At 45.2% G+C, this 27,274-nt stretch overlaps 1 protein-coding gene across 1 annotated transcript in view; it reads left to right on the forward strand.

Annotated features, from left to right (window-relative positions):
- MEGF11 (multiple EGF like domains 11) overlaps window positions 1–27,274 on the forward strand; it is a 478,493-nt gene that overhangs the window by 450,809 nt on the left and 410 nt on the right. Inside the window, exon 18 of the mRNA XM_070953314.1 lies at window positions 22,524–22,730. Within this exon, the coding sequence (XP_070809415.1) occupies window positions 22,524–22,730 (207 nt within the window). The remainder of the gene's footprint in view (window positions 1–22,523; window positions 22,731–27,274) is intronic.

Below are 27,274 nucleotides of genomic sequence, written 5' to 3' on the forward strand. Positions count from 1 at the left end.
ACCCACAACTTCTGGAGGCAAGTTGTTCCACTGGTTGATTGTTCTCACTTTCATTAAATTTCTCCTTAGTTGTAGGTTGCTTCTCTCCTTGATTAGTGTCCACCCATTGCTTCTTGTCCATTACTCCTTCCTCTCTGTGACAACCCTTGGAAAACCTCTATCATGTCATCCCTAATCCTTCTAGGTCTAGGACCAGGAATTGATACGTAGCTCACCTGTTATGTCCTGCAGATTAACAGAGTTGGAAGGGACCTTGTAGGTCATCTAGTCCAACCCCTTGCTCAAGCAAGAGCCTTGGTAGCACAGTGGACTAATGCACTGTTATTAACTTCTGATGGTTGCAATTACTGCAAGTTCAATTCTCACCAGGCTCAAGGTCGACTCATCCTTTCTAAGGTGGGTAAAATGAGGACCCGGATTGTGGGGGCAATAAGCTGACTTTGTATAAATATACAAAAGTATGAAGGCTATTGCTTAACGCCTTGTAAGCCGCCCTGAGTCTCTGGAGAAGGGCGGCATATAAATTAAAGCAAAAAAAAAAAAAAAGCAGGAGACCCTACACCATTTCTGACAGATGGCAGTCTAGTATCTTCTTTTTCTTTTTATTGAAAGTTATTAAAAAATACAGAAAAAAAAGTATAACAATATGGATAGAATTGCAGAGAGTAATATAATACATATAGAGTTTTAAAACCATTTCTGACAGATGGCAGTCCAGTCTCTCCTTGAAAGCCTCCAGTGATGAAGCTCCCACAACTTCCAAAGGCAACTTCTGTTCCACTGGTTGATTGCTCTCACTGTCAGAAAATTTCTCCTTATTTCGAGGTTGAATCTCTCCTTGGTCAGTTTCCATCCATTATTCCTTGTCTGGTCTTCGGGTGCTTTGGTGCTTTGCCTCTCTGTGGCAGCCCCTCAAATATTGGAAGACTGCTCTCATGTCTCCCCTGTCCTATAAGAAACACGTCAACGGTTTCTGTTAACGGGCTCTTCCAGGCCAAAGAGATAACCCATCAAATTAGGGAAAAGAGCACAGGTGCCGAGCAGGAAATTAAACCATCTCAGCCATCTTGGTGTGTCTCAGGAATCGGCCTCAAATAAAACCTCTTTTCCTTGCGCCAAGTTAGAAGTTCCTTCCTCAGGAAGGCATCAGGATTTGGCCCAGTGGTGGAGTTCACATTTTTTTACTACCGGTTCTCTGGGTGTGGCTTGGTGGGCATGGTTTGGTGGGTGTGGCAGGAGAAGGATACTGCAAAATCCCCATTCTCTCCCCACTCCTGGGGGAAGGATATTGCAAAATCTCCAATCCCACCCCACTCTGGGGTCAGCCAGAGGTGGTATTTGCCGGTTCTCTGAACTACTCAAAATTTCCACTACCGGTTCTCCAGAACCTGTCAGAACCTGCTGGATTTCACCCCTGGTTTGGCCCATTTTTAAGGATACTTGCTGATGCTCCAGGAAATTTCTCCTCTTTATGGACGAAGGCCACGGACCTTTGCAACAGAAACGGCTCTTGGGGTTGTATTTAATTTCTGTTGGCAACCAGAAGAGAGCTGGCCAGCCGGAATATTTTTTTAAAAACCCAGCCATGCTCTGCCGAGCAGAGTAAATCTTCCTTAATTATTTGCCACGCAGGGACTGGTTCGTGAAGAGAAAAACCTGAGTCCCCAAAGTGAGAAGAGATTTCTAGGTAAGCAGAATAAATGCGCAATGCCAATTCGGCTGTAAATAGGTTTCTTCCCAGCTGCCAGTTTGGCTCTCTAAAGGTCATTGGGATATTAGAAGAGAGGCTCCTCCATGGTAGAAAGAGATGTGGAAACATTGTCCCTGAAACAAATCTCTATCAGCAACCGACAAACGTTGGATGTTCTGACAAGCAGAGTGTGCAATATTGCAAGAAGCTCGGCGAGACTCGTGTGCACTGCAGAGCTTTCCTTCTGCAAAAATCAGGAAGTTGAGTCTTTAGAGTGGCCCTCGTGCAGCCATTTTTCTTCCAAATGTCCATCCTTAACTTAGATCAGTGTTTCTCAAACTCAGCCACAGTTAAGTCCAAGAGGGGTGGATTTAAACCCCCAGAATTCCCCAGCCAACATTCGCTCAGAGCATCAATTTCATGCACCATAGCAATAGCACTTAGATTTATATCCCGCTTCACAGTGCTTTTACAGCCTTCTCTAAGTGGTTTACAGAGTCATCCTATTGCTGCCCCCACAGTCTGGGTCCTCATTTTACTGACCTCGGAAGGAGGGAATTGGCATGTCTTGCCTATCGAAGTGAAGGACTAGGGATAGATAGATGATAGATAGATAGATAGATAGATAGATAGATAGATAGATAGATAATCACAAAATGTGATCTCATGTCCTCGGGATGCTGCAACTGTCATCAATACATGTCAGTCTCCAAGCATCTGGATTTTGGTCACCTGACCACAGGAATGCTTCAACAGTGATACATTACTTTTTTTGGTGCTGTTGTAACTCTGAACAGTCACTAAATGAATGTAGGTCAAGGACTACCTGCATAGATGTCTGTAAAATAATTGTACTACCCCCTGTCCCCTGCTAGGTGGCAGCATCTACCAATTTTAATGGGTCTTGGAAAAACTAAGCTGGGTCAGATTCGTTAATACTTGGATGGGAGACCACAAGGAAAAGCCACCACTTGCAGTCTAGATGGAAATGTCATTTTCAAAAGTCCCAGAAGAAGAGCGCAGCAAACCACCTCTGATCTGGAGCCAAAAAAGTTTTGTGAAGTTGCCAGAATGTGAGCAGGCACTGTTTCTGTGGTGTCCTGCTGCCTGATGCATGATTCAGGGCCTTGGCTGTGACAAGACAGAAACCAAATTGAGGCTCTGGGGAGGGGAAGCCAAAGATATACTCGGAGTTTTTAAAACTCTCCAATTCCCTGCACGAAAAAATTCCTCTTAAGCAGGTTGTGCAACGCCTTCTCATTCCATCCTGTCTTTCCATTACCATTTGTTTATGGTCATATGAGGATGATGGACATTAGCACAGCTGGGAGGAGAGAACATTGTACAGGTAGTCCTCGACTTACGACCACAACTGAGCTCAACATTTCTATTGCTATGCGAGACAGTTGTTAAGTGAGTTTTGCTCCAGAACTAGATGTATGGCACACCTATTGTTGCTGTTTTTCAGGAAGTGGGTACGTCTAGTCTAAAGAAGAGAAGGACTTATATTTGATAGTGTTCTTATATTTGAGGGGCTGCCATAAAGAAGAGGGGGGGCAAGCTATTCTCCGAAGCACCTGAAGGCAGGACAAGAAGCAATGGGTGGAAACTAATCAAGGAGAGAAGCAACCTGGAACTAAGCAGAAATTTCCTGACAGTTAGAAGAATTAATCAGTGGAACAACTTGCCTGCAGAAGTTGTGGATGCTGGAAGTTTTGAAGAAGATGTTGGATAACCATTTGTCTGAAGTGGTGTAGGGTTTCCTGCCTAAGAAGGGGGTTGGACTAGAAGACCTCCAAGGTCTCTTCCTGCTTTTGGCTGCTTGATGTGAGCCATTGGTACCCAGCATGAGGAACACGTGGAGTGTTTTGACTGCAGGGTAAGGAGGCTGCGTGTAGGTTACATTTGAGTTACAAAAGCTACAAGCAATAAGAAACTACCCCACTGTGTTTTAGGGGTGCTTGTCCCTGGCAGGCCCTGCTTTTTCACACCTAAGGCAGGGGTGAAATGCTCCCGGTTCGGACCAGATTGCCCAATCCGGTAGCGATGGCAGCGGGTGGTTCAGAGAACCGGTAGCAAACATCCCTGCTCCCCCCCCCATGCCCAGCTGAGCCACGCGATCATCAGAGGCTTTTTTTCCTTACTTTTAAAAGCATTTTTTCTACAACCTCTTTGGATGAAAAAATGCTTTTAAAAGTTAAAAAAAAAAAAAAAGCCCCTGATGATCGTGCGGCTCAGCTGGGATCGTCAGAGCCTTTTAAAAGCATTTTTTCTACAACCTCTTCGGCCAGCGAACCGGTAGTAAACCGTTTCAGGTTTCCCCACTGACCTAAGATATTTATTCCTTTCTTTCATTCCGAAGTTTGCACTGACCAAAGGACGTGCCAAACTGCCTCTGAATTCAGGCGGCGACAAACATTTCATCAGTGAAGGCTTCTAAATTAAGCCTTTAATTATTGCAAGATAAACAAGGGTCTGCTTCATTTCCTGTCTTTTAAAAGATTCCTGGTTTTGCTTTTTTTTATTTTTTTATTTTTTTATTTTTTTGTAGCTGAACCAGTCAAGTCTACAAGTACCTTAATTGCTAAATTGAGACGGCTTTATTCTTTCCAACAAAGTGTGGCTATTTCGATCTGGCTTGATTGACAGCAAATGATCATTAACGTAGAGCCCCCCTCCGGCATGCTTTGAATGGCTGACCTTGTTATCCGCAAAGGGATGGAGTTTGGCAAGGAAGGGGGAAACACTTGGCTGATTAACAGCGCCTTTCTGTAGGAACTCTGCCCCGGAGAGATTGGCTTTTCTTGTGCTCTTCATTGGGTTTTTTTCCTCCGGGGTCCCTGGAGGGATGGGGGAAATGTCTTTCTCCCCTTACTTCACTTTGCCAAAGATTTCTGTGCCAAGAAAAAGCTATCTTCCGTAACTCAAGATTTAGAGTAATGTCCCTCTCGGGCACGGTTCATTTTGGAAGGGGTGATGGTGCCAATGTTGGTGCTGTTAATGTGGATTCTTCTGGAAGGTACAGCAAGCCAACCATACCACGCCTTATTCAGCCTCTGCCATTTTATTGACAATTTCAGAAGTTCCAAGCATGTCTTAATATCCCAATCTATGAAAAATCTATGGATGGAAACTGTTCAAGGAGAGATTCAACCTAGAAATAAGGAGGAATTTTCTGACCATGAGAACGATCAACCCATGGAACAGAAGTTGCCTTTGGAAGTTGTGGGAGCTTCATCACTGGAGGCTTTCAAGAAGAGACTGGGCTGCTATCTGTCAGAAATGGTGTAGGGTCTCCTGCTTTGGTAGGGGGTTGGACTTGATGACCTACAATTTCTCATTAGTGGAAACTAATCAAGGAGAGAAGCAACTTAGAACTAAGGAGAAATTTCCTGACAGTTAGAAAGATTAATCAGTGGAACAACTTGCCTCCTGAAGTTGTGAATGCTCCAACACTGGAAGTTTTTAAGAAGATGTTGGATAGCCAACATCTGAAGTGGTGTAGGGTTTCCTGCCTAAGCAGGGGGTTGGACTAGAAGACCTCCCAGGTCCCTTCCAACTCTGTTATTCTACAAGGTCCCTTCCAACTCTTGTTAATCTTTAATCTGTAAAAAATATCTTATGGGTCTGAAGGCTAAATTATATGATGAGCAGCTAAGAAAACTAGGTATCTTTAGTTTAATAATGTCACAGAGAAGTGGAGATCAACCTATTCTCCAAATCACCTAAAGACAGGATAAGAAGTAATGGATGGAAGCTTATTAAAGAGAGATCCAACCTAGAAATAAGGAGAAATTTCCTGACAGTGAGAACAATGAACAATGAACAATTAAAGGCTTGCCTCTAGAAGTTGTGGATGCTCCACAACCATTGGGACCAGGATGATATAATGTCTCCTGTCTTGATCAGGGGTGGACTAGGAGACCTCCAAGGTCCCTTCCAACCCTACAATTCTTTGATATTATATCTTTTCCATAAGGACCAGATGCTTGCTTTTTTTGGACCTCTTTCCCAACAAATAAAAAGAGAGAGGAGATGATCAGGAAGCTGAAGTCTACATTTAGTTTTCATTTGAGAAAAGGATGGCTTTGTGAGTTGGGAGATCTAGATGCCTCCAGCATCCAGAAGAACCTTTGCCAGGTGCAGCCTGGTTGAGTTAGCCTTACCTGAGTGACCCTGAGTCCTAATCATCTCATTATTGGATTCTGAAGTGCAACTTGAAGTTGAGATATCTTAGAAGATCAGTTCAGGTGCCCATCCCTGAAAACACAACACAGATTCCTCTGTGCCCAATTGTTGGAGTTAAAGTTAAGCTCCCTGATGCTGTCTGGGGAATTCTGGGAATTGAAATCTACTTATCTTAAAATGAGAAATTTGTTTGAGAAGTTTGAGAAATGTTGAGCTGTGGTTTCCCATGGCCTGTCATCAGGGGTGAAATGCTCCCGGTTCGGACCGGATCACCCAATCTGGTAGCGAAGGAGGCGGGTGGTTCGGAGAACCGGTAGCAAAAATCCCTGCCCCCCCCCCCCCATGCCCAGCTGAGCCGCACAATCATCAGAGGCTTTTTTTTAACTTTTAAAAGCATTTTTTCTACAACCTCTTCCGACGAAAAAATGCTTTTAAAAGTAAAAAAAAAAGCCTCTGATGATCGCGTGGCTCAGCTGGGATCGTCAGAGGCTTTTCAAAGCATTTTTTTCTGCAACCTCTTGTCTGAAGAGGTGGTAAAAAAATGCTTTGAAAAGTCTCTGACGATCCCAGCTGAGTTGCCTGATCACCAAAAAGCATTTAGAAAAAATTAAGTTTTTTTTTTAAAAAAGTTGGCCATGCCCAACCAGTCACATTACATCACCACCACCAAGCCATGCCCACAGAACCGGTAGTAACACGTTTTACATTTCACCCCTGCCTGACATCCTTTGTACTATTCAATCCAGAGACTAAGATTAGATGTGAAAATCTTGCTGAGGATCTGATTTGGTTCAACTCACCTTGGGTTTGGCAACCAAGACTCTTCCTAGGAACCAAACCCCAATGATTGAACCCTACAATACTGCTTCCAGTTTTGGTCACCACACTAGATGTTGAGACTCTAGAAAGAGTGCAGAGAAGAGCAACCAGGATGATTAGGGGACTGGAGGCTAAAACATATGATGAACAGTTGCAGGAACTGGACATGGCTTGTCTAGTGAAGAGAAGGACCAGGGGAGACAGGATAGCAGTCTTCCAATATTTGAGGGGCTGCCACAGAGAGGAGGAAGGGGGTCAAGCTATTTTCCAAAGCACCTGAAGGCCAGACAAGGAATAATGGATGGAAACTGATCAAGGAGAAATTCAACCTAGAAATAAGGAGAAATTTCCTGACAGTGAGAACAATCAACCCATGGAACAGAAGTTGCCTTTGGAAATTGTGGAGGCTTTCAAGAAAAGACTGGATTGCCATCTGTCAGAAATGGTGTAGGGTCTCCTGCTTGGGCGGGGGGGGTTGGACTAGATGACCTACAAGGTCCCTTCCAACTCTGTTAAACTGTAAATCAGATTAAGGGGAGTTCTGCTAACTCCCTGTCCCAGGCCCCTTCCATTAAATGATGGAAGTCATGCCAGTTGAGCATCACAATTGGCGAGACAATCCTAGTCTCACGAAGTCCAGAAGTTCTCCTCTAGATTGCTGTTGTATTAAGCTTCTTTGCTGAAATCCTATAAAAGTGTTTTATTTCTTGTTGATTTTGATAGATTGTACATTTATATGATGGATTGTGGGCATGCCGTCGAGGTGCTGTTGATTCTTAGCAACCACGTAGCTAGATTTTTCTCCCTGAGTTGATTTTATTACAATAGTTTTATTTAAGATTTTATATATAGGCTGTGTTCTTGTAGACCAGAGGTCTTCAAACTTGGCAGCTTGAAGACTTGTGGACTTCAACTCCCAGAATTCTCCAGCCAGCATAGCTATGCTGGCTGGAGAATTCTGGGAGTTGAAGTCCACAAGTCTTCAAGCTGCCAAGTTTGAAGACCTCTGTTGTAGACAATCAATCTCACAGACTTCAGGAGGAAGAACGAATATAGAAATAAAACAATAAGAATAATATCTTGATAACAATTGACACATTATTATTATAAATAGTACACCACAATTGGATAGGAAGTTTAAAAGTTCTCAAATAGGTGGCGGTTGTATTATGTTTCTTTGTTCAAAATAAATCTTTATCCTGATTTATTTGAATCTTGCTGATTCCGATGGATTGATTAATTTGATTTTTTGAATGATGGATTGATTATGTGCCATCAGGTTGGTTTTGACTCTTAGTGACCACATAAATAGATTTTTTTTCATGAGTTAATTTTATTACAATGGTTTTATTTAAAATTACCCGTGTTATGTTCCTTTAGACAATAAATCTTGGCTCCCTCAGAAGGGAGAACAATAAAGAAATAACCCAATAATAATGAGAGCAATATAATTAATATTGTATTAGGTATTTATAATAACAATATGCAAAATATGTAATTAAAAAGATTTACAGTTAATATCAATAATAATTTGACCATTATTATTGATATTAATTATACATCTTTTTAATTATATATCTTACACCATCTTATTAATTATATGTCATTAATATTATTATAAATCTTAACATTTTTCTATTTATTTATGTAATCTATCTCTGTGGTCCCCGAGAATCAATACTGACTTAATGGCACACAATCAATCTCATTTACCTATGAGTTGCTCCCGATATCTGGTTCTAGTCAAATTCAACATTTATTCATTATTTTTGCCATTATTAACTTTAGAAATACCCTAACATTTATCAAGTGCAGTAAAGATAATAAAGCAAAATAAACTTGTCTCCAGTTTTTACAGGTAATTTTCGATGTACAACTATTCATTTAGCAACTGCTCAAAGTTACTTAAGTGAGTCACAATCACTCCTCGCCTACAAGGGCCGCAACAATCCCCAGGATCACAGGATCAAAACCAGGCGCTTGGAAAACAGCTTGTATTTATGATGGTTGCAAGATTCTGGGATCAGGTGATCCCCAGTTGCCACCTTCCCAGCCAGCTTCTGACAAGCAACGTCAATGGGGGAAGCCAGATTTGCTTAATGTCTTTAGTGATTTGTTTAACAACCATCTCAAAAAAGATCGTAAAATCGGGACCGACTCATTTAGCAACTGAAATTCTGATCCCCATTGTGGTCTCAAGTTAAGGACTACCTGTAATCTAGTAGACATAATAAAAGGGGGTGGGGAGAGAAGAGAGAAAGAGAAAGAGATTAAAGCTAATTCAGGTACCAGTTACAGATAGTTCTCAATTTACGTTTACGACCACAATTGAGCCTAAAATTTATGTTGCCAAGTGAGACATTTGTTAAGTGAGCTTTGCCCCATTTTACGATCTTTCTTGCCACAGTTGTTGAGTGAATCACTGCCGTTGTTAAATTAGTCACATAGTTGTTAAGTGAATCTGATTTCCCCCATGGGCTTTGCTTGTCAGAAGGTCGCGAAAGCGGATCACGTGACCCCGGGACACTGCGACCGTCATAAATATGAGCCAGTTGCCAAGCGTCTGATTTGTGATCATGTGACCATGGGGATGCTGCAATGGTCATAAGGGTGAAAAAGGCCCTAAGTCACTTTTTTCAGTGCCATTGTAACTTCCAACGGTCACTAAGCAAACTATTATAAGTCGAGGACTACCTGTATTAAATTGACACCACTGTGTACTTCTAGGTAAACCTGTATCTTAGTTTGGTCTCAACTCTTCACCCACGTGAAGAGTTAGGACCAACTCTTGACGGAATGCACAACCCCCCTTTTGGGGGCCCTTGCCAGCCTGCCTTCGCGCTACCTCCTGCTGAGAGTATACCGCCAGAATGGGGGTTTTATCCCCATCCAGAGATGGGTCCAGTGCCAGTGGTATCCCGTGCCGTCTGTTCCAAGCTTCCAGGGATCCCCATGGCCCCCCTATGGCCCAACGATCCTGGCAGCCGGCTGGAGTGCCCCCCTCCCTCCCCCACAGCAAGCAGCTCAACAGCCGGGCCCCCTCCCCCAGCAGCCAATGAGGTTGCCCCCCATCACTCCAGCCCAGCAAGTCTCCCAGCAGCCAGTTGGAATGCAGCAACCAGGAGCAGCCCTGCAGCAAGTTCTATCCCAGCCAGCCGCAGCCGGGGCCCCTCCACCCGGCCGCAGGTTCATTGTAGATGAACCATCCACAATGGGAAAAGTTGTGGTTAGAAAAGCAACCAAGGCATTCAACCTACCGTGTTTCCCCCAAAATAAGACCGGGTCTTATATTAATTTTTGCTCCAAAAGACGCATTATGGCTTATTTTCCGGTTAGGTCTTATTTTGGGGAAAATACAGTACTAAACGCCTCCGTTTGCTGACAATCTTAACTGGAGCTTATTTTTGGGGTAGGGCTTATATTACGAGCATCCTGAAAAATCATGCTAGGGCTTATTTTCCGGTTGAGTCTTATTTTGGGGGAAATACAGTACTAAACGCCTCCATTTGCTGACAAGCTTAACTGGGGCTTATTTTGGGGGTAGGGCTTATATTACGAGCATCTTGAAAAATCATGCTAGGGCTTATTTTCCGGTTGGGTCTTATTTTCAGGGAAATGGGGTACATTTCATTGGAAATCTGATGATTTTTCAGGAGAAGGTACTTTGGCGTGAGTGAGCCTGTTGCTTCCCCCTTTCAGATCCATTCATCTCCTTCATCCTGAGCAAAATTATGCATCTGTCTCCTTGTTACGTTTTCTTTCATCTTCGGAACATCAGAAAGGTTCGTTTCATTTACGAGGTCCTGCTAATTAGCCTGAAATCTTTGCTTTTGATTTAAAGGTATTATAGCGGAGGGGTGTTTGGGTCCTCTCTCATCATACACTAATACCCGCATTTTATTTTATTTTCGTCCTGCTTTCCATTTTAATTGCCTGTCAGCTAGGAGGGTCCCGTTATTGGCTGGAATCTCGGGGACTTCTGAATACGATTGATTAGGTGTTTGTTTGTCAAAGGCATAGATATCAAAAGGGGGAATTTAGGAGGCTGCGTGGCTGAGTGCATAGAACAGGATGGACTACAAAGGTAACTGCTGGGTATGGTTAAACAAAACTCAAAGTAATGGCTGCGACAATATGATCAAAGCTTTATGTACTTTTATGTGCATCACACACCAAATGGCCAGAGCTTCAGCGACACTAACAAGGCCACCATCTTGTCCTTTTTTTAAAAAAAAAAGTTACATCCAATGGATGCCTTGGCTAAAATGGATTTGTGTGCTGTCCTTAGATCTCAACACCGTCTTAGCAAAGCTGTACAAAGCCATGATATATCCTTTATTTGCTTAGCTCTATCAAACTGCATTCAGAGTTGTGGATGCTGGAGTTTTCCAAGGAAAGATTGGATAGCCATTTCTCCAGGGTGGTATAAGGTCTCCTGTCTCGGGCATAGGGTTGGACTACAAAAAGATCTCCAAGTTCCTTCCCAGCCCTATGAGGACAGACAAGGATTAATGGATGGAAACTGGACAAGGAGAGATTCAACCTGGAAATAAGAAGAGACTGGACCACCATCTGTCAGAAATGGTGTAGGGTCTCCTGCTTGGGCGGAGGGTTGGATTAGAAGATCTCCAAGTTCCTTCCAGCCCTATGATTCTGTGTTTCTATCACATGGTCCATGAAGATAGATAACTAATGTGTTTTACAGATTAACAGAGTTGGAAGGGACCTGGGAAGGCATCTAGTCCAACCCCCCACCCAAGCAGGAGACCCTACAACACTTCTGACCAATGGCAGTCCAGTCTCTCCTTGAAAGCTTGGGATGAAGCTCCTTGGAAGCTAGGGATGAAGCTCCCACAACTTTTAAAAAAAATCCGCTTAGCGACTGACATAACGACATCACTGAAAAAAGTGACTGTTGACCGTTTTTTACAGGTACAACTTTTGCAGCCTCCCCATGATCATGGGATCCACATTCAGACCCTCGACAGCTGGTTTGTATTTATGACCGTTGCTGTGTCCCAAAGTCACGCGATCAACTTTTTGCTACCTTCTGACAAGCAAAGTCAATGGGAGAGCCAGATTCACTTAACAACCTTGTTACTAACTTCACAACTGCAGTGATTCGGTGATGGAACAGAAGTTGCCTTCAGAAGTTGTGGGAGCTTCATCCCTGGAGGCTTTCAAGAAGGGACCGGACTGCCATCTGTCGGAAATGGTGTAAGGTCTTCTGCTTGGAGAGGGGGTTGGACTAGATGACCTACAAGGTCCCTTCCAACTCTGATAACCTGTTAGAATCTGTTAGAATCAGTATTTCTCAACCTTGGAAGCTTGAAGATGGGTGGACTTCAACTCCCAGAATCCCCCAGCCAGCGTTGCTGGCTGGGGGATTCTGGGAGTTGAAGTCCACCCATCTTCAAGCTACCAAGGTTGAGAAACACTGTGTTAGATTCACTTGACAAATGTGGCGTAAAATGGGACAAAACTCACTTAACAACCTAAATTACTTAGCAACCTAAATTTTGGGCTCAATCATTGTCGTGAGTTGACGAATACCTGTAAATTTAACCAATAAATAAGGAGAATACCAGGCTCTAGCCTGAAATGCAGGAATCCCTTGGCACGCATCATGTCTCTCTTGCTAATTCCAAGTTGGAGCTCCTGACCAGAGGCCATCGCCATGGAAACCGCTAGAAGGCCGCACTGATTTCCAGATTTGCAAAGGGAACAAATATCTCTCTGTGTGGGAGGGTGGGAGCTATTTGGATGGACGGACGAGGCCTCCAATTCAGTCTTACGCTTGAATCACTAAATGTCAGGGAATGGATGCATCCGTTGTTCAAAGATGTTGGCATCGCTGCTGCAATTATGTCCTCGACCACAATTGAGCATTCACAACATTCGTTAACTGAGGTTTTGCCCCATTTTATTATCTTTCTTGCTGAGTTCTTGAGCAAAAAGGGCCTGGTGGCTCAGCAGACTAAAAGCATTGTGATTAACATCTGCTGCTTGCAATTACTGCAAGTTCAAATCTCGCCAAGGCTCAAGGTTGACTCAGCCTTCCATCCTTTCTAAGGTAGGTAAATTGAGGACCCAGTTTGTGGGGGCAATAAGCTGACTTTGTATAAATATACAAAAGAATGAAGGCTATTGCTTAAAAAGGAAGAGCCTGTAGTACAGTGGACTAAAGCACTGTTATTAACAGATTAACATCTGCTGCTTGCAATTTCTGCTGGTTCGAATCTTGCCAGGCTCAAGGTCGACTCAGCCTTCCATCCTTTCTAAGGTAGGTAAAATGAGGACCCGGATTGTGAGGGCAATAAGCTGACTTTGTATAAATATACAAAAGTATGACAGCTATTGCTTAGCATATTGTAAGCCGGTCTGAGTCTCCGGAGAAGGGCAGCATATAAATCAAATTTTTTTTAAAAAAAAAATCACTGCCGTCAATAAGTTAGTAACCCGGTTGTTAAGTGAATCTGACTTCCCCATTGACTTTGCTTGTCAGAAGGTTGCAAAAGCGGATCACGGCAACCGTCGTAAGTATGAACCACTTGACAAGCATCTGAATTTCGATCATCTGACCGTGGGGATGCTTCAATGGTTGTAAGTGTGAAAAACGATCATAGGCAACTTTTTTCAGCCCTGTGGTAACTTTGAGTGGTCACTAAATGAACTGTTGTAAGCCGAGGACTACCTGTATACGTTGTTGGTCTTCAAACAACAAAGCATGGATAACGTAGGTGGATCAGCTGGTCAACATGGAGGATGCAACCTCTCCACACAACCCATAGTTGATATTTGGGAGAGGTGTGCATCAGCCCGTCTGCAACCATCTGCCACCTACACTTACACACCAATCAGGGGTGAAATCCAGCAGGTTCTGACAGGTTCTGGAGAACCGGTAGCGGAAATTTTGAGTAGTTTGGAGAACCAGCAAATACCACCTCTGGCTGGCCCCAGAGTGGGGTGGGAATGGGGATTTTGCAGTATCCTTCCCCTGTAGTGGGGAGGGAATGGAGATTTTGCAATATCCTTTCCCTGGAGTGGGAAGGGAATGGGGATTTTGCAGTATTTGTCCCTTGGAGTGGGGAGGGAATGGAGATTTTGCAGTATCCTTTCCCTGGAGTGGGGAGGGAATGGGGATTTTGCAGTATCCTTCCCCTGGTAGCGGAAATTTTGAGTAGTTTGGAGAACCAGCAAATACCACCTCTGGCTGGCCCCAAAGTGGGGTGGGAATGGGGATTTTGCAGTATCCTTCCCCTGGAGTGGGGTGGGAATGGAGATTTTACAGTATCCTTCCCCTAGAGTGGGGAGGGAATGGGGATTTTGCAGTATCCTTCCCCTGGAATGGGGAGGGAATGGAGATGTTGCTATATCCTTCCCCTGTAGTGGGGAGGGAATGGAGATTTTGCAATATCCTTTCCCTGGAGTGGGAAGGGAATGGAGATGTTGCTATATCCTTCCCCTGTAGTGGGGAGGGAATGGAGATTTTGCAATATCCTTTCCCTGGAGTGGGGTGGGAATGGGGATTTTGCAGTATCCTTTCCCTGGAGTGGGGAGGGAATGGGGATTTTGCAGTATCCTTCCCCCAGGAGTGGGGAGGGAATGGGGATTTTGCAGTATCCTTCCTCCAGGAGTGGAGTGGGAATGGAGCTTTTGCAGTATCCTTTCCCTGGAGTGGGGAGGGAATGGAGATTTTGCAGTATCCTTCCTCCAGGAGTGGAGTGGGAATGGAGATTTTGCAGTATCCTTTCCCTGGAGTGGGGAGGGAATGGAGATTTTGCAGTATCCTTCCCCCAGGAGTGGGGAGGGAATGGGGATTTTGCAGTATCCTTCCTCCAGGAGTGGAGTGGGAATGGAGATTTTGCAGTATCCTTTCCCTGGAGTGGGGAGGGAATGGAGATTTTGCAGTATCCTTCCCCCAGGAGTGGAGTGGGAATGGAGATTTTGCAGTATCCTTTCCCTGGAGTGGGGAGGGAATGGAGATTTTGCAGTATCCTTCCCCCAGGAGTGGGGTGGGAATGGAGATTTTGCAGTAACCTTCCCCTGCCACGCCCACCAAGCCACGTCCACAGAACCAGTAGTAAAAAAAAATTGGATTTCACCCCTGACACCAACCCTTTTGCAATGTAGGTATGCATAGTTGTGGACAAGTCTAAACCAAACTCTAGGCTGCCCCCATCCATGCAAGCCTTCTCTTGCAGGCCTCAGTGCTTAACAGAATCTGAAAGAATAACAGCCTTGGAAGGACCTTGGAGAGCTCCTAGTCCAACCTCCACACAATTCCATCCAAACGGCAGTCCAATCTCTTCTTAAAGACCTCCAGAGATGGAGCACCCACAACTTCCAGAAGCAAGCAGTTCCACTGGTTAATTGTTCTCACTGACAGGGAATTACTCCTTAGTTGGAGGCATGGACTTCAGAAGAGATGCACCAACTTTAATCTGCTGGGTTTCAAATCCCAGGGCATACAATTAACCATAAGCACCATGTCTGGAGCAGCCTCTGCCCGCATGTTAGCAAATTGCCTTCGTAGCAAATGTTGCAGGACGCAAAATGAAGCCACTGCAAAACCAGCTCTCAGGACACTCTGTGGGGTTTGCAGAGCTGTGATGAAACGCTGAGGAGGCTGCGGCTTTCTGATCCCCAACCACAGAAATCCGAGTCAGTTGGAAAATAAAAACCAAGGTGTGGGAAGATGAGGTGCCATTTCTGGAATGGCTGGCTGGATCAGGAACATCTCTGTGAAACAGTATTTCTCAACCTTGCCGGCTTTAAGATTGGTGGACTTCAACTCCCAGAATTCCCCAGCCCCAGTAATGCTTAGCACAGGGGTGAACTGTAAAATGTGTTACTACCGGTTCTGTGGGCGTGGCTTGGGGGGTTAATGTGATGGGGGCGTGACCAACTTTTTTTTTTTAACTTTTCAAAGCATTTTTTCTAATGCTTTGAAAAGCCTCTGCAGATCAGGCAACTCAGCTGGGATCGTCAGAGACTTTTCAAAGCATTTTTTTTTACCACCTCTTCGGTCAAGAGGTTGCATAAAAAAATGCTTTGAAAAGCCTCTGAGGATCCCAGCTGAGCCACGCGATCATCAGAGGCTTTTTTTTTTTACTTTTAAAAGCATTTTTTCGTCGGAAGAGGTTGTAGAAAAAATGCTTTTAAAAGTAAAAAAAAATAAAAAGCCTCTGATGATTGTGTGATTCAGCTGGGCATTGGGGGGGGGGGGTGCAGGGATTTTTGCTATCGGTTCTCCAAACCACCCGCCACCATCGCTACCGGATCAGGCAATCTGGTCCGAACCAGGAGCATTTCACCCCTGCCTTAGCACCCCGTTGACTTTCTGCCACACCTTGACAAGTGAGCTTTCTTCTCACTTGCCTGCTCTTTGCTTTGGCTGAAAAACAGCAACATGGCATTTCTTCTCCTATCCCTTGAGCAGGTAGGGCTTGACCTTCATCCCAGCATCTTCTCCCAGCTCAAGATCAGAGGGAGCAAGGGTTTTGTTGTTGTTCTTGAGTTGCTAAGTTGCATCCTACTCTTCGCAACCCATGGACCATAGCGCACCAATAATAATAGCCTTTATTGTCATTGTACATCACGTATACAAGGAAACCAAGCCTTCTTGTCTTCTACTGTCTCCCTGAGTTTGCCCAAATTCATGTTTAACAGAATAACAGAGTTGGAGGAGACCTCGTAGGTCATTTAGTCCAACCCCCCTCGTCCAAGCAGGAGACCCTACACCATTTCTGAAGATGGCAGTCCAGTCTCTTCTTGGAAACTTCCAGGGATGAAGCTCCCACAACTTCTGAAGGCAACTTGGTTGATTGTTCTCACTGTCAGAAAATTCCTTCTTATTTCCAGGTTGAATCTCTCCTTGATCAGTTTCCATCCATTATTCCTTGTCTGGCCTTCGGGTGCTTTGGAGAATAGCTTGACCCCTTCTTCTCTGTGGCAGCCCCTCAAATATAGGAAGCCTGCTACTATCGTGTCTCCCCTGGTCCTTCTCTTCACTAGACTAGCCATGCCCAGTTCCTGAATACCACCTCTGGCTGGCCCCAGAGTGGGGTGGGAATGGGGATTTTGCAGTATCCTTCCCCTGCCATGCCCACCAAGCCACACCCACAGAACCGGTAGTAAAAAAAATTGGATTTCACCACTGATCTAGATCATCGCATCCGTAATACAAGGAAGAGTTCTACCTCCTCTTTGAGCAGTGGGTTGGACTAGAACAGGGGTCTCCAACCTTGTCAACTTTAAGACTTGTGGACTTCAACTCCCTTTTGCTGGCTATGGAATTCTGGGAGTTGAAGTCCACAAGTCTTAAAGTTAACAAGGTTGGAGACTCCTGGACTAGAAGACCTCCAAGATCCCTTCCATCCCTATGATTCTAAGTTCTACATTGAATGGGAGCCAGGAATGAAAATGAGCAGAATTCCTCAGGCCAAGCTTTTTGTAGAGTGTGCAAGGAGACCCACAAACACACACACACACACGAACACAATATTTTGCCCACAGAAAGACAGAATTTCTGATATTGCTTCTGATAGAAAGCTTTGACGTTCCAAGCTACGGTGCCTTCAGGATATGGTTAAAAACAATTCAAGATGGCAATCAAAAAGCTCTCTTTTTTTTTTTAAACGTGTGTTTTGTGACACCCCCGATTCCAAACTTGACAAGAGTGGAGGAAGTGCATCTCCTGTAGCTTGGATGTAGACTTGAGTTCAGTGGTGGATGTTCATAATTAGTTGAAGCCGCTTCTGATGTTCCTGGTGGGGCAATTAATTCCTTCATCCAGCAATACCCTTTCAAGAGTTGGGAGCAGCCTGTAAGAGACACCAGGGACCATCAATGAGATTCCTCAGTTCACACAGACATTGGCTTGCTTTTAATTATAAAGATCTGTACTTTCATTTTCTTCAGGCTTCTTTTTGAACTATTACAAGAAGAAGTGTATTGGGAGAACTTTGAAAACGATTCAGCCGAAGGATGTGCTCCAGCCCTTGCGTGACCCCTGCCTATTCTTGCAGTTTCTTGCCGGTAGCTTCCGCCGCCTTCTCTCTATTCCTTCTCATCCCATTACTTGGATGAGCTTTCAACCTAACCAAGAGAATTGTTGGTATGGCCGTTGGGTCAAGCTCAGTTTCTGGGGACAAAAAAAAAAAGACAACTCTGTGTAGGAGAGCTTTCATAAAATATCGTCTTCCAGGATTGTCTTCAATTTCTCAATCTAGGCATTTATTTCTATTTTTTTTTTTTTTTTTGTCCACTTCTGGAATGTTTTTCTTCTTCTCGGTTTTAGAAGTTTTTCATCTTCTCAGCCAAGGGCAAAAGGACTGAGAAGGGCTGGTTCAAAGTCGCACAGCTGGCTTCCAGCCCTAAGAGAGGACCAGAACGTGGGTCTCCTTGTGTAGCAGATTTACCGTGTTTCCCCGAAAATAAGACCCTGTCTTATATATATATATTTTTTTTAATTTGATTTATATGCCGCCCTTCTCCGGAGACTCAGGGCGGCTTACAGTGCGTTAAGCAATAGCCTTCGTACTTTTGTATATTTATACAAAGTCAGCTTATTGCCCCCACAAACTGGGTCCTCATTTAACCTACCTTAGAAAGGATGGAAGGCTGAGTCAACCTTGAGCCTTGGAGAGATTCGAACCAGCAGTAAATTGCAGGCAGCTGTGTTAATAACAGGGTGCTTTAAACCACTGTAGTACCAAGGCTCTTTCCTTGGTAAGAGGGTTCCTTTTTGAACCCTGAAATAAGTGCTTGGCCTTATTTTCGGGGAGGTCTTATTATTTTGGGGCACATGGAGCAAGACGGGGCTCCTCTTGCCGTCTTACCTGATTTCCAGCTCTGTCTCCCTAACCCTAACCAGAGGAAATGGCAGGGACCGGTTGCGCATGCATTTAAATATTTTTGGAGAGGACTTATTTTTGGGGAGGGCTTATTTTCGGGGAGGGCTTATTTTAGTGCATGCACTCAAAAGCCCAAGTGGGCTTATTATCAGGGGATGTCTTATTTTCGGGGAAACACGGTAACTACTACCCCAAACTGACTGAAGAGGCCAAGGGAGGGATGTTCCTTAAAACAGATTATCTGGGTCGTCATGGGTTCTTTTAGAGACCTGCTAGTTTTGGAGAAACTAATGAATGGAAGTATGAATGAATGTACGCGATGGAAATTTGTAATGGTTGATTTTCTATTGTGACCAAAAGAAAATGCACCAATCCTCCGTTTCGCTTTTCATCTGGTCAAACCGTAGGAATCCTATGTAGGTATAGATCATAAAATATAGAACATAGAATAACAGAGTTGGATGGGATCTTGGAGGTCTTCTAGTCCAACCCCCTGCTCGAGCAGGAGAACCTTCCATTCCGGACATGGTGGAGCACCCACAACTTCTGAAGTCAACCTTGTTCTCACTGTCAGGAAATTTCTCCTTATTCCAGGTTGATTCTCTCCTTGGTTAGTGTTTGTATGCATGTAACTCTGTGTGTGTGTGTGTGTGTGTGTGTGTGTGTGTGTGTGTGTGTGTATTTATATATGTGTGTGTGTGTATAGAGAGAGAGAGAGAGAGAGAGAGAGACTATATACAGTATAATTATATATTATTGTATTGTATTGTAAATATAGTTATACAATCATAGCGAATAAGGAAGGTTCATTTCTGCAAATCTCCAGCACAGGCCTTCAATTTGAAAAGGGTTGGAGGGGGCAGAGGAATTAGAAAATACTCCCCTCCTTCCCCCCCCCCCTGCATTTTCTGCTTTACCGAAATGATGAATCTGAAATGCTTTTGAAGGATGATATGTACCTGTTGGTACAGCTTTTCCTCCATGGTTCAAATTGTCTTGCACAAAAAGAAAAGAAAAAATACTCTGAAAGCAAAATTAAAACTTCCAAGTAATATGCCAGAAGAATGCCAATCCTCCTCGCCCAGATGTTCTCTTTGGGGAGGGTTAGGAGATGTCCGTGTTTAGCATTCTCTTCCTTTGGCATCCCTGGGATTAGTGTGTCAAGGTGAATCAAAGCTCAAAGAACCTGAATTCATTTCATCTGCATCTACATTGAATTAATTTGAATAGAGTTGACACGATTACGATCCAGCCACAAATTTAATGATTTCCCCCTTGTGCCATACAGATAGTCCTTGGCTTATGACCACAAATGACCCCAAAATTTCTTTTGCTAAGCGAAACATTTGTTAAGTGAACTTGGCCCCGTTTGCCAGAGTTGTTCAGTGAATCACTGCAGTTATTAAGTTAGCAACCAGGTTGTTATAAGTCCGTGATGGCGAACCTATGGCACGGGTGCCACAGCTCAGCTCTAGCGCGCATGCGTGCACCGGCCAGTTGATTTTTGGGCCTTCCGGTCCCACCGGAAGTTGGGAAATGGGCTGTTTCCAGCCTCTGGAGGGCCTTCGGGGGGGGAAGGCCGTTTTCACCCTCCCCAGGCTTCTAGAAAGACTCTGGAGCCTGGGGAGGGTGAAAAACGGGCCTACCAGGCCCAATGTGCCATCATGTGCTAAAAGAGGGGAGGCGGGGGCAGGGGGCATTGAATTATGGGTGTGGGCATTGGCCCGCTTTTGGCCCGCGATGGCAAAAAGGTTAGCCATCACTGCCCTATACCATTTCAGATAAGTGGCTTTCCAGTTTCTTCTTAAATACCTCCAGTGATGGCAAAACCCACAACTTCTGAAGGCAACTTCCGTCCCACTGGTTAATTGTCCTCGCTGTTAGGAAGTTTCTCCTTAGTTCCAGGTTGCTTCTCTCTTTGGTTAGTTTCCATCCATTGTTTCTTGTCTTGCCTTTTGCTGCTTTGGAGAATAATTTGATCCCATCTTCTTTGTGGCAGCCTCTCAAATCCTGGAATACTGCTATCAGGTCCCCCCTAGTCCTTCTTTTCCCTAGACTGGCCATACCCAGTTCCTGCAACCGTTTTTCATATGTATACCAGACCCTGATGGTGCAAAAATGTATCCCAACCCATCACAAAAATATTTGCTTCTCAACCAAATATAAAATGACGACGTCTGCTGCATTCTGGCCATTCTGGTGTTAGTCATGGAGGCAGTGGAAGAGGGCTAATTCAGGTGAGCTTTCAGGAGCAAGTAGGGTGGCCTGTCTCTTGGATGCCCCCCCCTTAAAAATCAGGCACATGCCAAGCAATGCTCTGAACATTGCAAGTAAGACATATGAGCCGAGGTGGCACAGTGGTTAGAGTGCAGTACTGCAGCTACTTCAGCTGACTGCTAGTTCAGCAGATCAGCGGATCAAATCTCACCGGCTCAAGGTTGACTCAGCCTTCCATCCTTCCGAGGTGGGTAAAATGAGGACCCAGATTGTTGGGGGCAATATGCTATTTAGTATACTGTCTTTGGTGTAAGCCGCCCAGAGTCCTCGGAGAGTGGGCGGCATAGAAATATGAATAATAAATAAATAAATAAATAAATAAATTTCAGAAGCTTGAAAGCCCCAGGATGACCGATCTCTTGCAGGTTCTCCTACGAGTCTAATGTTTGCAATTTTTACATGATGAAACTGTCAGTGGATGCTAAATTGCTCTATGATGTCTTGATCTAATCCAGGCAGTCCTCGATTTACGACCACAACGGGAACCCAAAATTTCTGTTGCTAAGCCAGACAGGTGTTAAGTGAGTTTTGCCCCATTTTACAATCTTCTTTGCCTCAGTTTTAACAACTTTAACAACTGCAGAATCAATGCAGCTGTTACACATTAGTAACACGGTTGTTAAGTGAATCTGGTTTCCCCATCGACTTTGCTTGTCGCAAAAAAGGGATTGTGTGACCCCTGGGACACTGCAATGGTCATAAATATGAGACAGTGGCCAAGCCTCTGAATTTTGATCCCGTGACCACAGGGATGCAGCAATGGTCGTAAATGTGAAAAACAGTCATGAGTCACTTTTTTCGATGTCATCATAAGGTCACTAAACGAACTGTCGTAAGTCGAGGATCAACTGTCAGAATAAGGCTTAAACACTGTGCTTGACAAAATAAAGCAAGCTTCTGGAGATACATGCGTACCAGCCTTTGTTGGAAGCATCATTTGTTGGTCAAATATTGTGGAAAGAGGAAAATACGGGGAGGATGGGGTCTCCTTGCTGAGGAATAGAGGAAATAAAAGTAAAAAATAGGATTTTATCCTCCTGCGGAGATCACTAGCAAGGAATCCTCCTTCTGCACATGTTTTTGTGCTACAAAGGAACCGAAGGAAAGAACCGGCAGCTATCAGGAGAAGAGCTGCTTTAGCGGCAGCGCTGATTCTGACAGCCCCACGAGAGATAAATCAGTTCCCCAAAGTGCTGAATCTGAAGTCCAGGTTGAGCTCCCCAGAAGGGGGGGCCTCCTCCATGGCTGAGGCCCCTCCACCAGGTGTTCCGCTACCTGGCCGTGGTCTCCGAGGAGATCCAAGGGAGACGGCCGTGCATGCTCCTTGAGGGCCTTGAGTGGCACCTTCCTCCTCCACGGGTGGCGGGAGGTGGGCCAGTGCACCGTGGGCGCAATAAACGTAACGTAACCGTCACGACGAGACCCTTTTGTAACCGTGAGAGCTGTGGAACTGAAGGGTTGTTTTTCTTCCCACCAAATGTTCAGGACATGACTTGCACATGAGTTTGGATGAGCAGATGGTTTGGCGAGACATTGGTGGTTCGGACATTCCCGAGGCGTAACTGGTGGGTTCCCGTGCTGGTGTGCGTTGAGGGCTAGGTCTCTAACCTCTCCCACCCCCCCTCACCCCCTCCCTTGAGGCTCGGTGGCTCCCGCCCGCTAAGAGACCGAGCCGGCCTCTTGTCTTGCAGACTACGTGAAGGAATCCGCCCACAGCTCCAGCTCCGCTTCCCTCAACAGCAGCGAAAACCCCTACGCCACCATCAGAGACCCCCCCATCCTGACCCGCAAAACGCCCGAGAACAGCTATGTGGAAATGAAGTCTCCTGCCCACCGGGACGCGTCGTATTTGGACATGCCAACCTCTTCGCCGGCTCACAAAAACATCTACGACGTTGGTAAGTCCCCGGAGAAGAGCAGCTGGAGAAGTTAGGGCAGGTAGTCCTCGACTTAACGACCACAATTGAGCCCACATTTCCGTTGCTCAGCGAGACATATTAAATGAGGTTGTTTGTTTGTTTTTTAATTTGATCTATATGCAGCCCTCCTCCGGAGACTCAGGGCGGCTTACAGTGCGTTAAGCAATAGCCTTCATACTTTTGTATATTTATACAAAGTCAGCTTATTGCCCCCACAATATGGGTCCTCAATTTACCTACCTTAGGAAGGATGGAAGGCTGAGTCAACCTTGAGCCTGGTGAGATTTGAACTTGCAGTAATTGCAGGCAGCTAATGTTAATAACAGTGCTTTAGTCTGCTGCGCTACCAGGGCTACCAAAATGGAGTTTTGCTCTATTTTTAAACTTTTCTTCCCATGGTAGCTAAGCAAAATGCTGCAGTTGTTATATTAGTAACATTGTTAAGTGAATCTGGATTCCCCATGGACTTTGCTTGTCAGACGGTCGCAAAAGGGGATCACATGATCCCCGGGACACTACGACCGTCATAAATATGAACCGGTTGTCAAGCTCTGAATGCAAATCACGTGACCATGTGGATGATGCAACGGTCATAAGTGTGAAAAAGAAGTCAGTTTTTTCAGTGCTGCTGTAATTTCAGTCACTAAATGAATTGTAAGTCAAGGAGTACCTGTATTTAGTTTATTTCAGCTTAGACATGTCAGGGGTTGGGTATCTCTTGCCCCAGCAGACAAAATCTTGAATAAATGATGCTTCCTCTCTTTGGCGAGGAGACACAAATCAAATCGTATTCTTACAGTCATAGACCGACAACAGAAGGAAGGTGGGATACAAACAATATTTTTTTTTAAAAAAAACCTAAAAAATAGTAAAACAAAAGTTACACAAAATGAAGAAAACCTACCGTATTTTTCAGAGTATAAGATGCACCTTTTTCCCCCCTAAAAGGGGGTGAAAATTTGGGTGCGTCTTATACACCGAATGTAGCCCCTCCCATCCACTGCGCCCCACCCTTTGGCCTCTGCCTCCCAGCAATTTACCTCCTTGCAGCAAGCAGCAAGAAGAAACAGCCCATTTCAGCTTCAGCACAGCCTAATTAGTTTATTGTCCCTTGGATCGGCCTCCCGACTCACAGCTGTTTCAGGCTGCAGGGATTGCCATGGCCTATTGCTGCGAGGGTCTCTGCTGCTTGCTGCAAGGAGGTAAATTGCTGGAGCAGATTTTTTTTCCCCCTTGTGCTAATCAAGCTATGCTGAAAATGAAAATGAAAGTAAAGCAGGCTGTGTGCTGTTTGCTGGAAGGAGGCAAAATTGCTCAGGGGCAGAGGGAGATTTCTTTTTCTTCTTTTCCTCACCAAAAAAGGTAGGAGCGTCTTATACTCTGAAAAATACAGTATGTGCAAAGCTGGTTTAATAAGCCTTCAGCTACTTAACACAGTATATAACACAGTCCTTATGGGAATAAAATGGAATATGTCGATGAAAACTCAATCATGCAGGCCAAAAGCATCTTTAAAAAGGTTTAAATCATGGCGACTGGACCAAAGTTTGTTAATTTGAGACGTTTTGTTACTCATCCAAGTAACTTCATCAGTCAAAATTAAAAAAATAAATAGGCAGAGAGTCATTGGAATGTACCAACACTTGCCACACCAACTGCAGGTGTTTCTCCCCAAAATGTATTGAAATATGTCAGTGAAAACTCAATCAGTTTTTAGATGTCATTAATGACCTCTGGTCTGCCGATGCTGAGTCCAGGGTTGGGTTCTAAGTGGCTTTACTACCGGTTCTCTTTGTGTGCGCGCTTTGCGCGCGATCGCCGTGCGCATGCTCAGTTTGCTCGCCTGCGCACCAAACTTGCACTTTGCGCAAGTGCGTTGCGAATCTGCCCAGCTGAGGTGCGGCAATCCGCTCTGCCGCACCTCTCAGCTAGGCGAAAAAAGAAGAAATTTAAGGTCGGCATAACACCGGGGTGGGCAGGAGAGCCCAGCTCCCGAAGACAGAGAACTGGTTCGGTGACATCATATCGTCACTGCTACCGGCTCTCGCGAACCGGGCCGAACTGAGAGCAACCCACCACTGGCTGAGTCCCTGAGTTTTTATAATCAACCCCCTCCATGGCAGAAACAACACAATCAAAGCAACCAATTGACCGACTCTGGCTCCATTCATGGTCTCCAGCCCCAGGGACATATCTTGAGGGTCTTTCAGAAAAACAAGGTGGGGGCTGATCATACACCTCCCCCCACCAAGGAATGATGTTCCATAGAGAAGGGGCCACCGCTGAGAAGGTCCTTTTTCATGGTCCAACCCAACAGGTGTATATGCCTAATTGATGGGACCCACAACATAACTCGCCTTCCCATCTTGGTGTAACAATCATGACTCTACAAGTTATCCAAATCCAGGTGGGCAACTTGTAGTTGTCACTCAGAGGTGTCTGAAGGGAGGAGGAAATGATAGGGGAATCTGTAGGGTGTGGGTAGGGATGGGGGTTTGTCAAAAAGCCAAGATGGCTGCCACAACACCCCTTATTGCAAAAAATATGCTGTCAAGGTTTGACGGATGCCCTAATTAAATCATGAATCTTGAGCCAAGGTTCAAAAGACATCCAGTTATTTATTAGGAGCTTCACATCGGCACGTTTCAAGTGAAGACAACTCTGACCCCATGTAATTTACGCCCCAATCATGACTCTCCCCCCAGGATGTGTCATCAATCACATTCGCCAAAGGAGCAATTTTGCAGATTGTAGAGATCCCTCTCCTCTGGCCGCTGTGGGTAACCCTGGGAGACAGCCTTGAGAGAGATGTGTCTGGAATGTGCTTCTGTATTTGGCTGCTGTGCTGCTTCGTTGATTTCCCATCCCCCTTGCCTATGGCAACTCGAGAGCAGGCCAGGGATGCTTAGCAAATTACATATGCATTGCAATACATGTAAAACACTCTCATGTTTGTGAGTCCATCTTGACTTTTGAGTCCTTTTCCTGTAAACTGCCCTATTGTCATCTCTTGTCCACCCGCTGGACATAAATGAAGGAATGATGCAAAATGGGGTCCTTCCACTAAAACATCTCCAGGTCTCCTGCTGGCTTGGAAGGAAGATCTGAAATGGGAATCTCAAGTGGTCCATCTTCTCTTTGGAAGTCAAACCATTCTTGAACTCCTGCTTCCTCATTCAATTCCTTCATAATGGTTATTGATACAGGCAGTCCTCAACTTACGACAGTGTGTTTAGCGATCGTTCGAAGTCACAAGGGCACTGGAAAAAGCGACTTATGACCATTTTTCACACTTATGACCGTTGCAGCATCCCCATGGTTCCGTGATCAAACTTCAGATGCTTGGCAACTGGTTCATATTTATGACGGTCGCAGTGTCCCGGGGTCACGTGATCCCCTTTTGTGACCTTCTGACCAGCAAACTCAATGGGGAAGCCAGATTCACTTAACAACCAGGTTACTAAATCAACAATTGCCGTGATTCACTTAACAACAGTAGCAAGAAAGATCATAACACGGGGCAAAGGTCACTTAACAACTCTCTCAATTTCTTAGCAACAGAAATTGTGGCCGTAAGTCGAGGACTACCTATATAGAAGGACCAAAAGGTTGGGGATTCTTGAAATGGATTGTCTGCTATGTCATTTGAGAAGTGAGTCTCTGAGTCAGGGGTGTCAAACTCAAGGCCCGGGGGGCGCATCTGGCCCACGGGGTGCTTAGATCTGGTCCGGGGGGCCACCCTGGAAACAGCGAAGCTCCTGAGCTCTGTTTTCGCTGGCAGAGGGTTGTAGGAGGCCGTCGCACCTGAAAATGGAGCTTGGGAGCCCGTTTTCGCTGGCAGAGCGCTCAGGCCACCACAGGCACCCCAACATGAGTGACATTGAACTGGCCACGCCCGCCCTGGCCACGCCCCTCTATGGTCAAACACAACCCTGATGCTGCCCTCAATGAAATCAAGTTCGACACCCCTGCTCTGAGTTGTGTGAATGCTCTTCCAAAGATGCTTGACGATGGCCCAAATAACATCCAGTTATTTATTAGGAGCTTCATGTCGGCACGTTCCAAGTGAAGCCAACTCTGACCCCACATAATTTACGCCCCAATCATGACCCTCCCCCCAGGATGTGTCATCAATCACATTCGCCAAGGAGCAATTTCACGGATTGTAGAGATCACTCTCCTCCGGCCGCTGTGGGTAACCCTGGGAGACAGCCTTGAGAGAGATGTGTCTGGAATGTGCTCCTGTATTTGGCTTCTGTGTTGCTTCATCAGTTTCCCACCCATCCCTTGCCTAGGGCAACTCGAGCTTGGGAGCCTGTTTTCGCTGGCAGAGTGCTCAGGCCACCACAGGCACCCCAACATGAGTGACGTTGAGCTGGCCACACCCACCCTGGCCATGCCCCCCTATGGTCAAACACAACCCTGATGCGGCCCTCAATGAAATCAAGTTCGACACCCCTGCTCTGAGTTGTGTGAATGCTCTTCCAAAGATGCTTGACGATGGCCCCCCAAAAAAACCCTTG

The sequence above is a fragment of the Pituophis catenifer genome, unplaced genomic scaffold, assembly GCF_029215685.1.
Source record: "Pituophis catenifer annectens isolate HBS135680 unplaced genomic scaffold, rPitCat1.0.hap2 SCAF_14, whole genome shotgun sequence".
NCBI lineage: Eukaryota > Metazoa > Chordata > Lepidosauria > Squamata > Colubridae > Pituophis > Pituophis catenifer.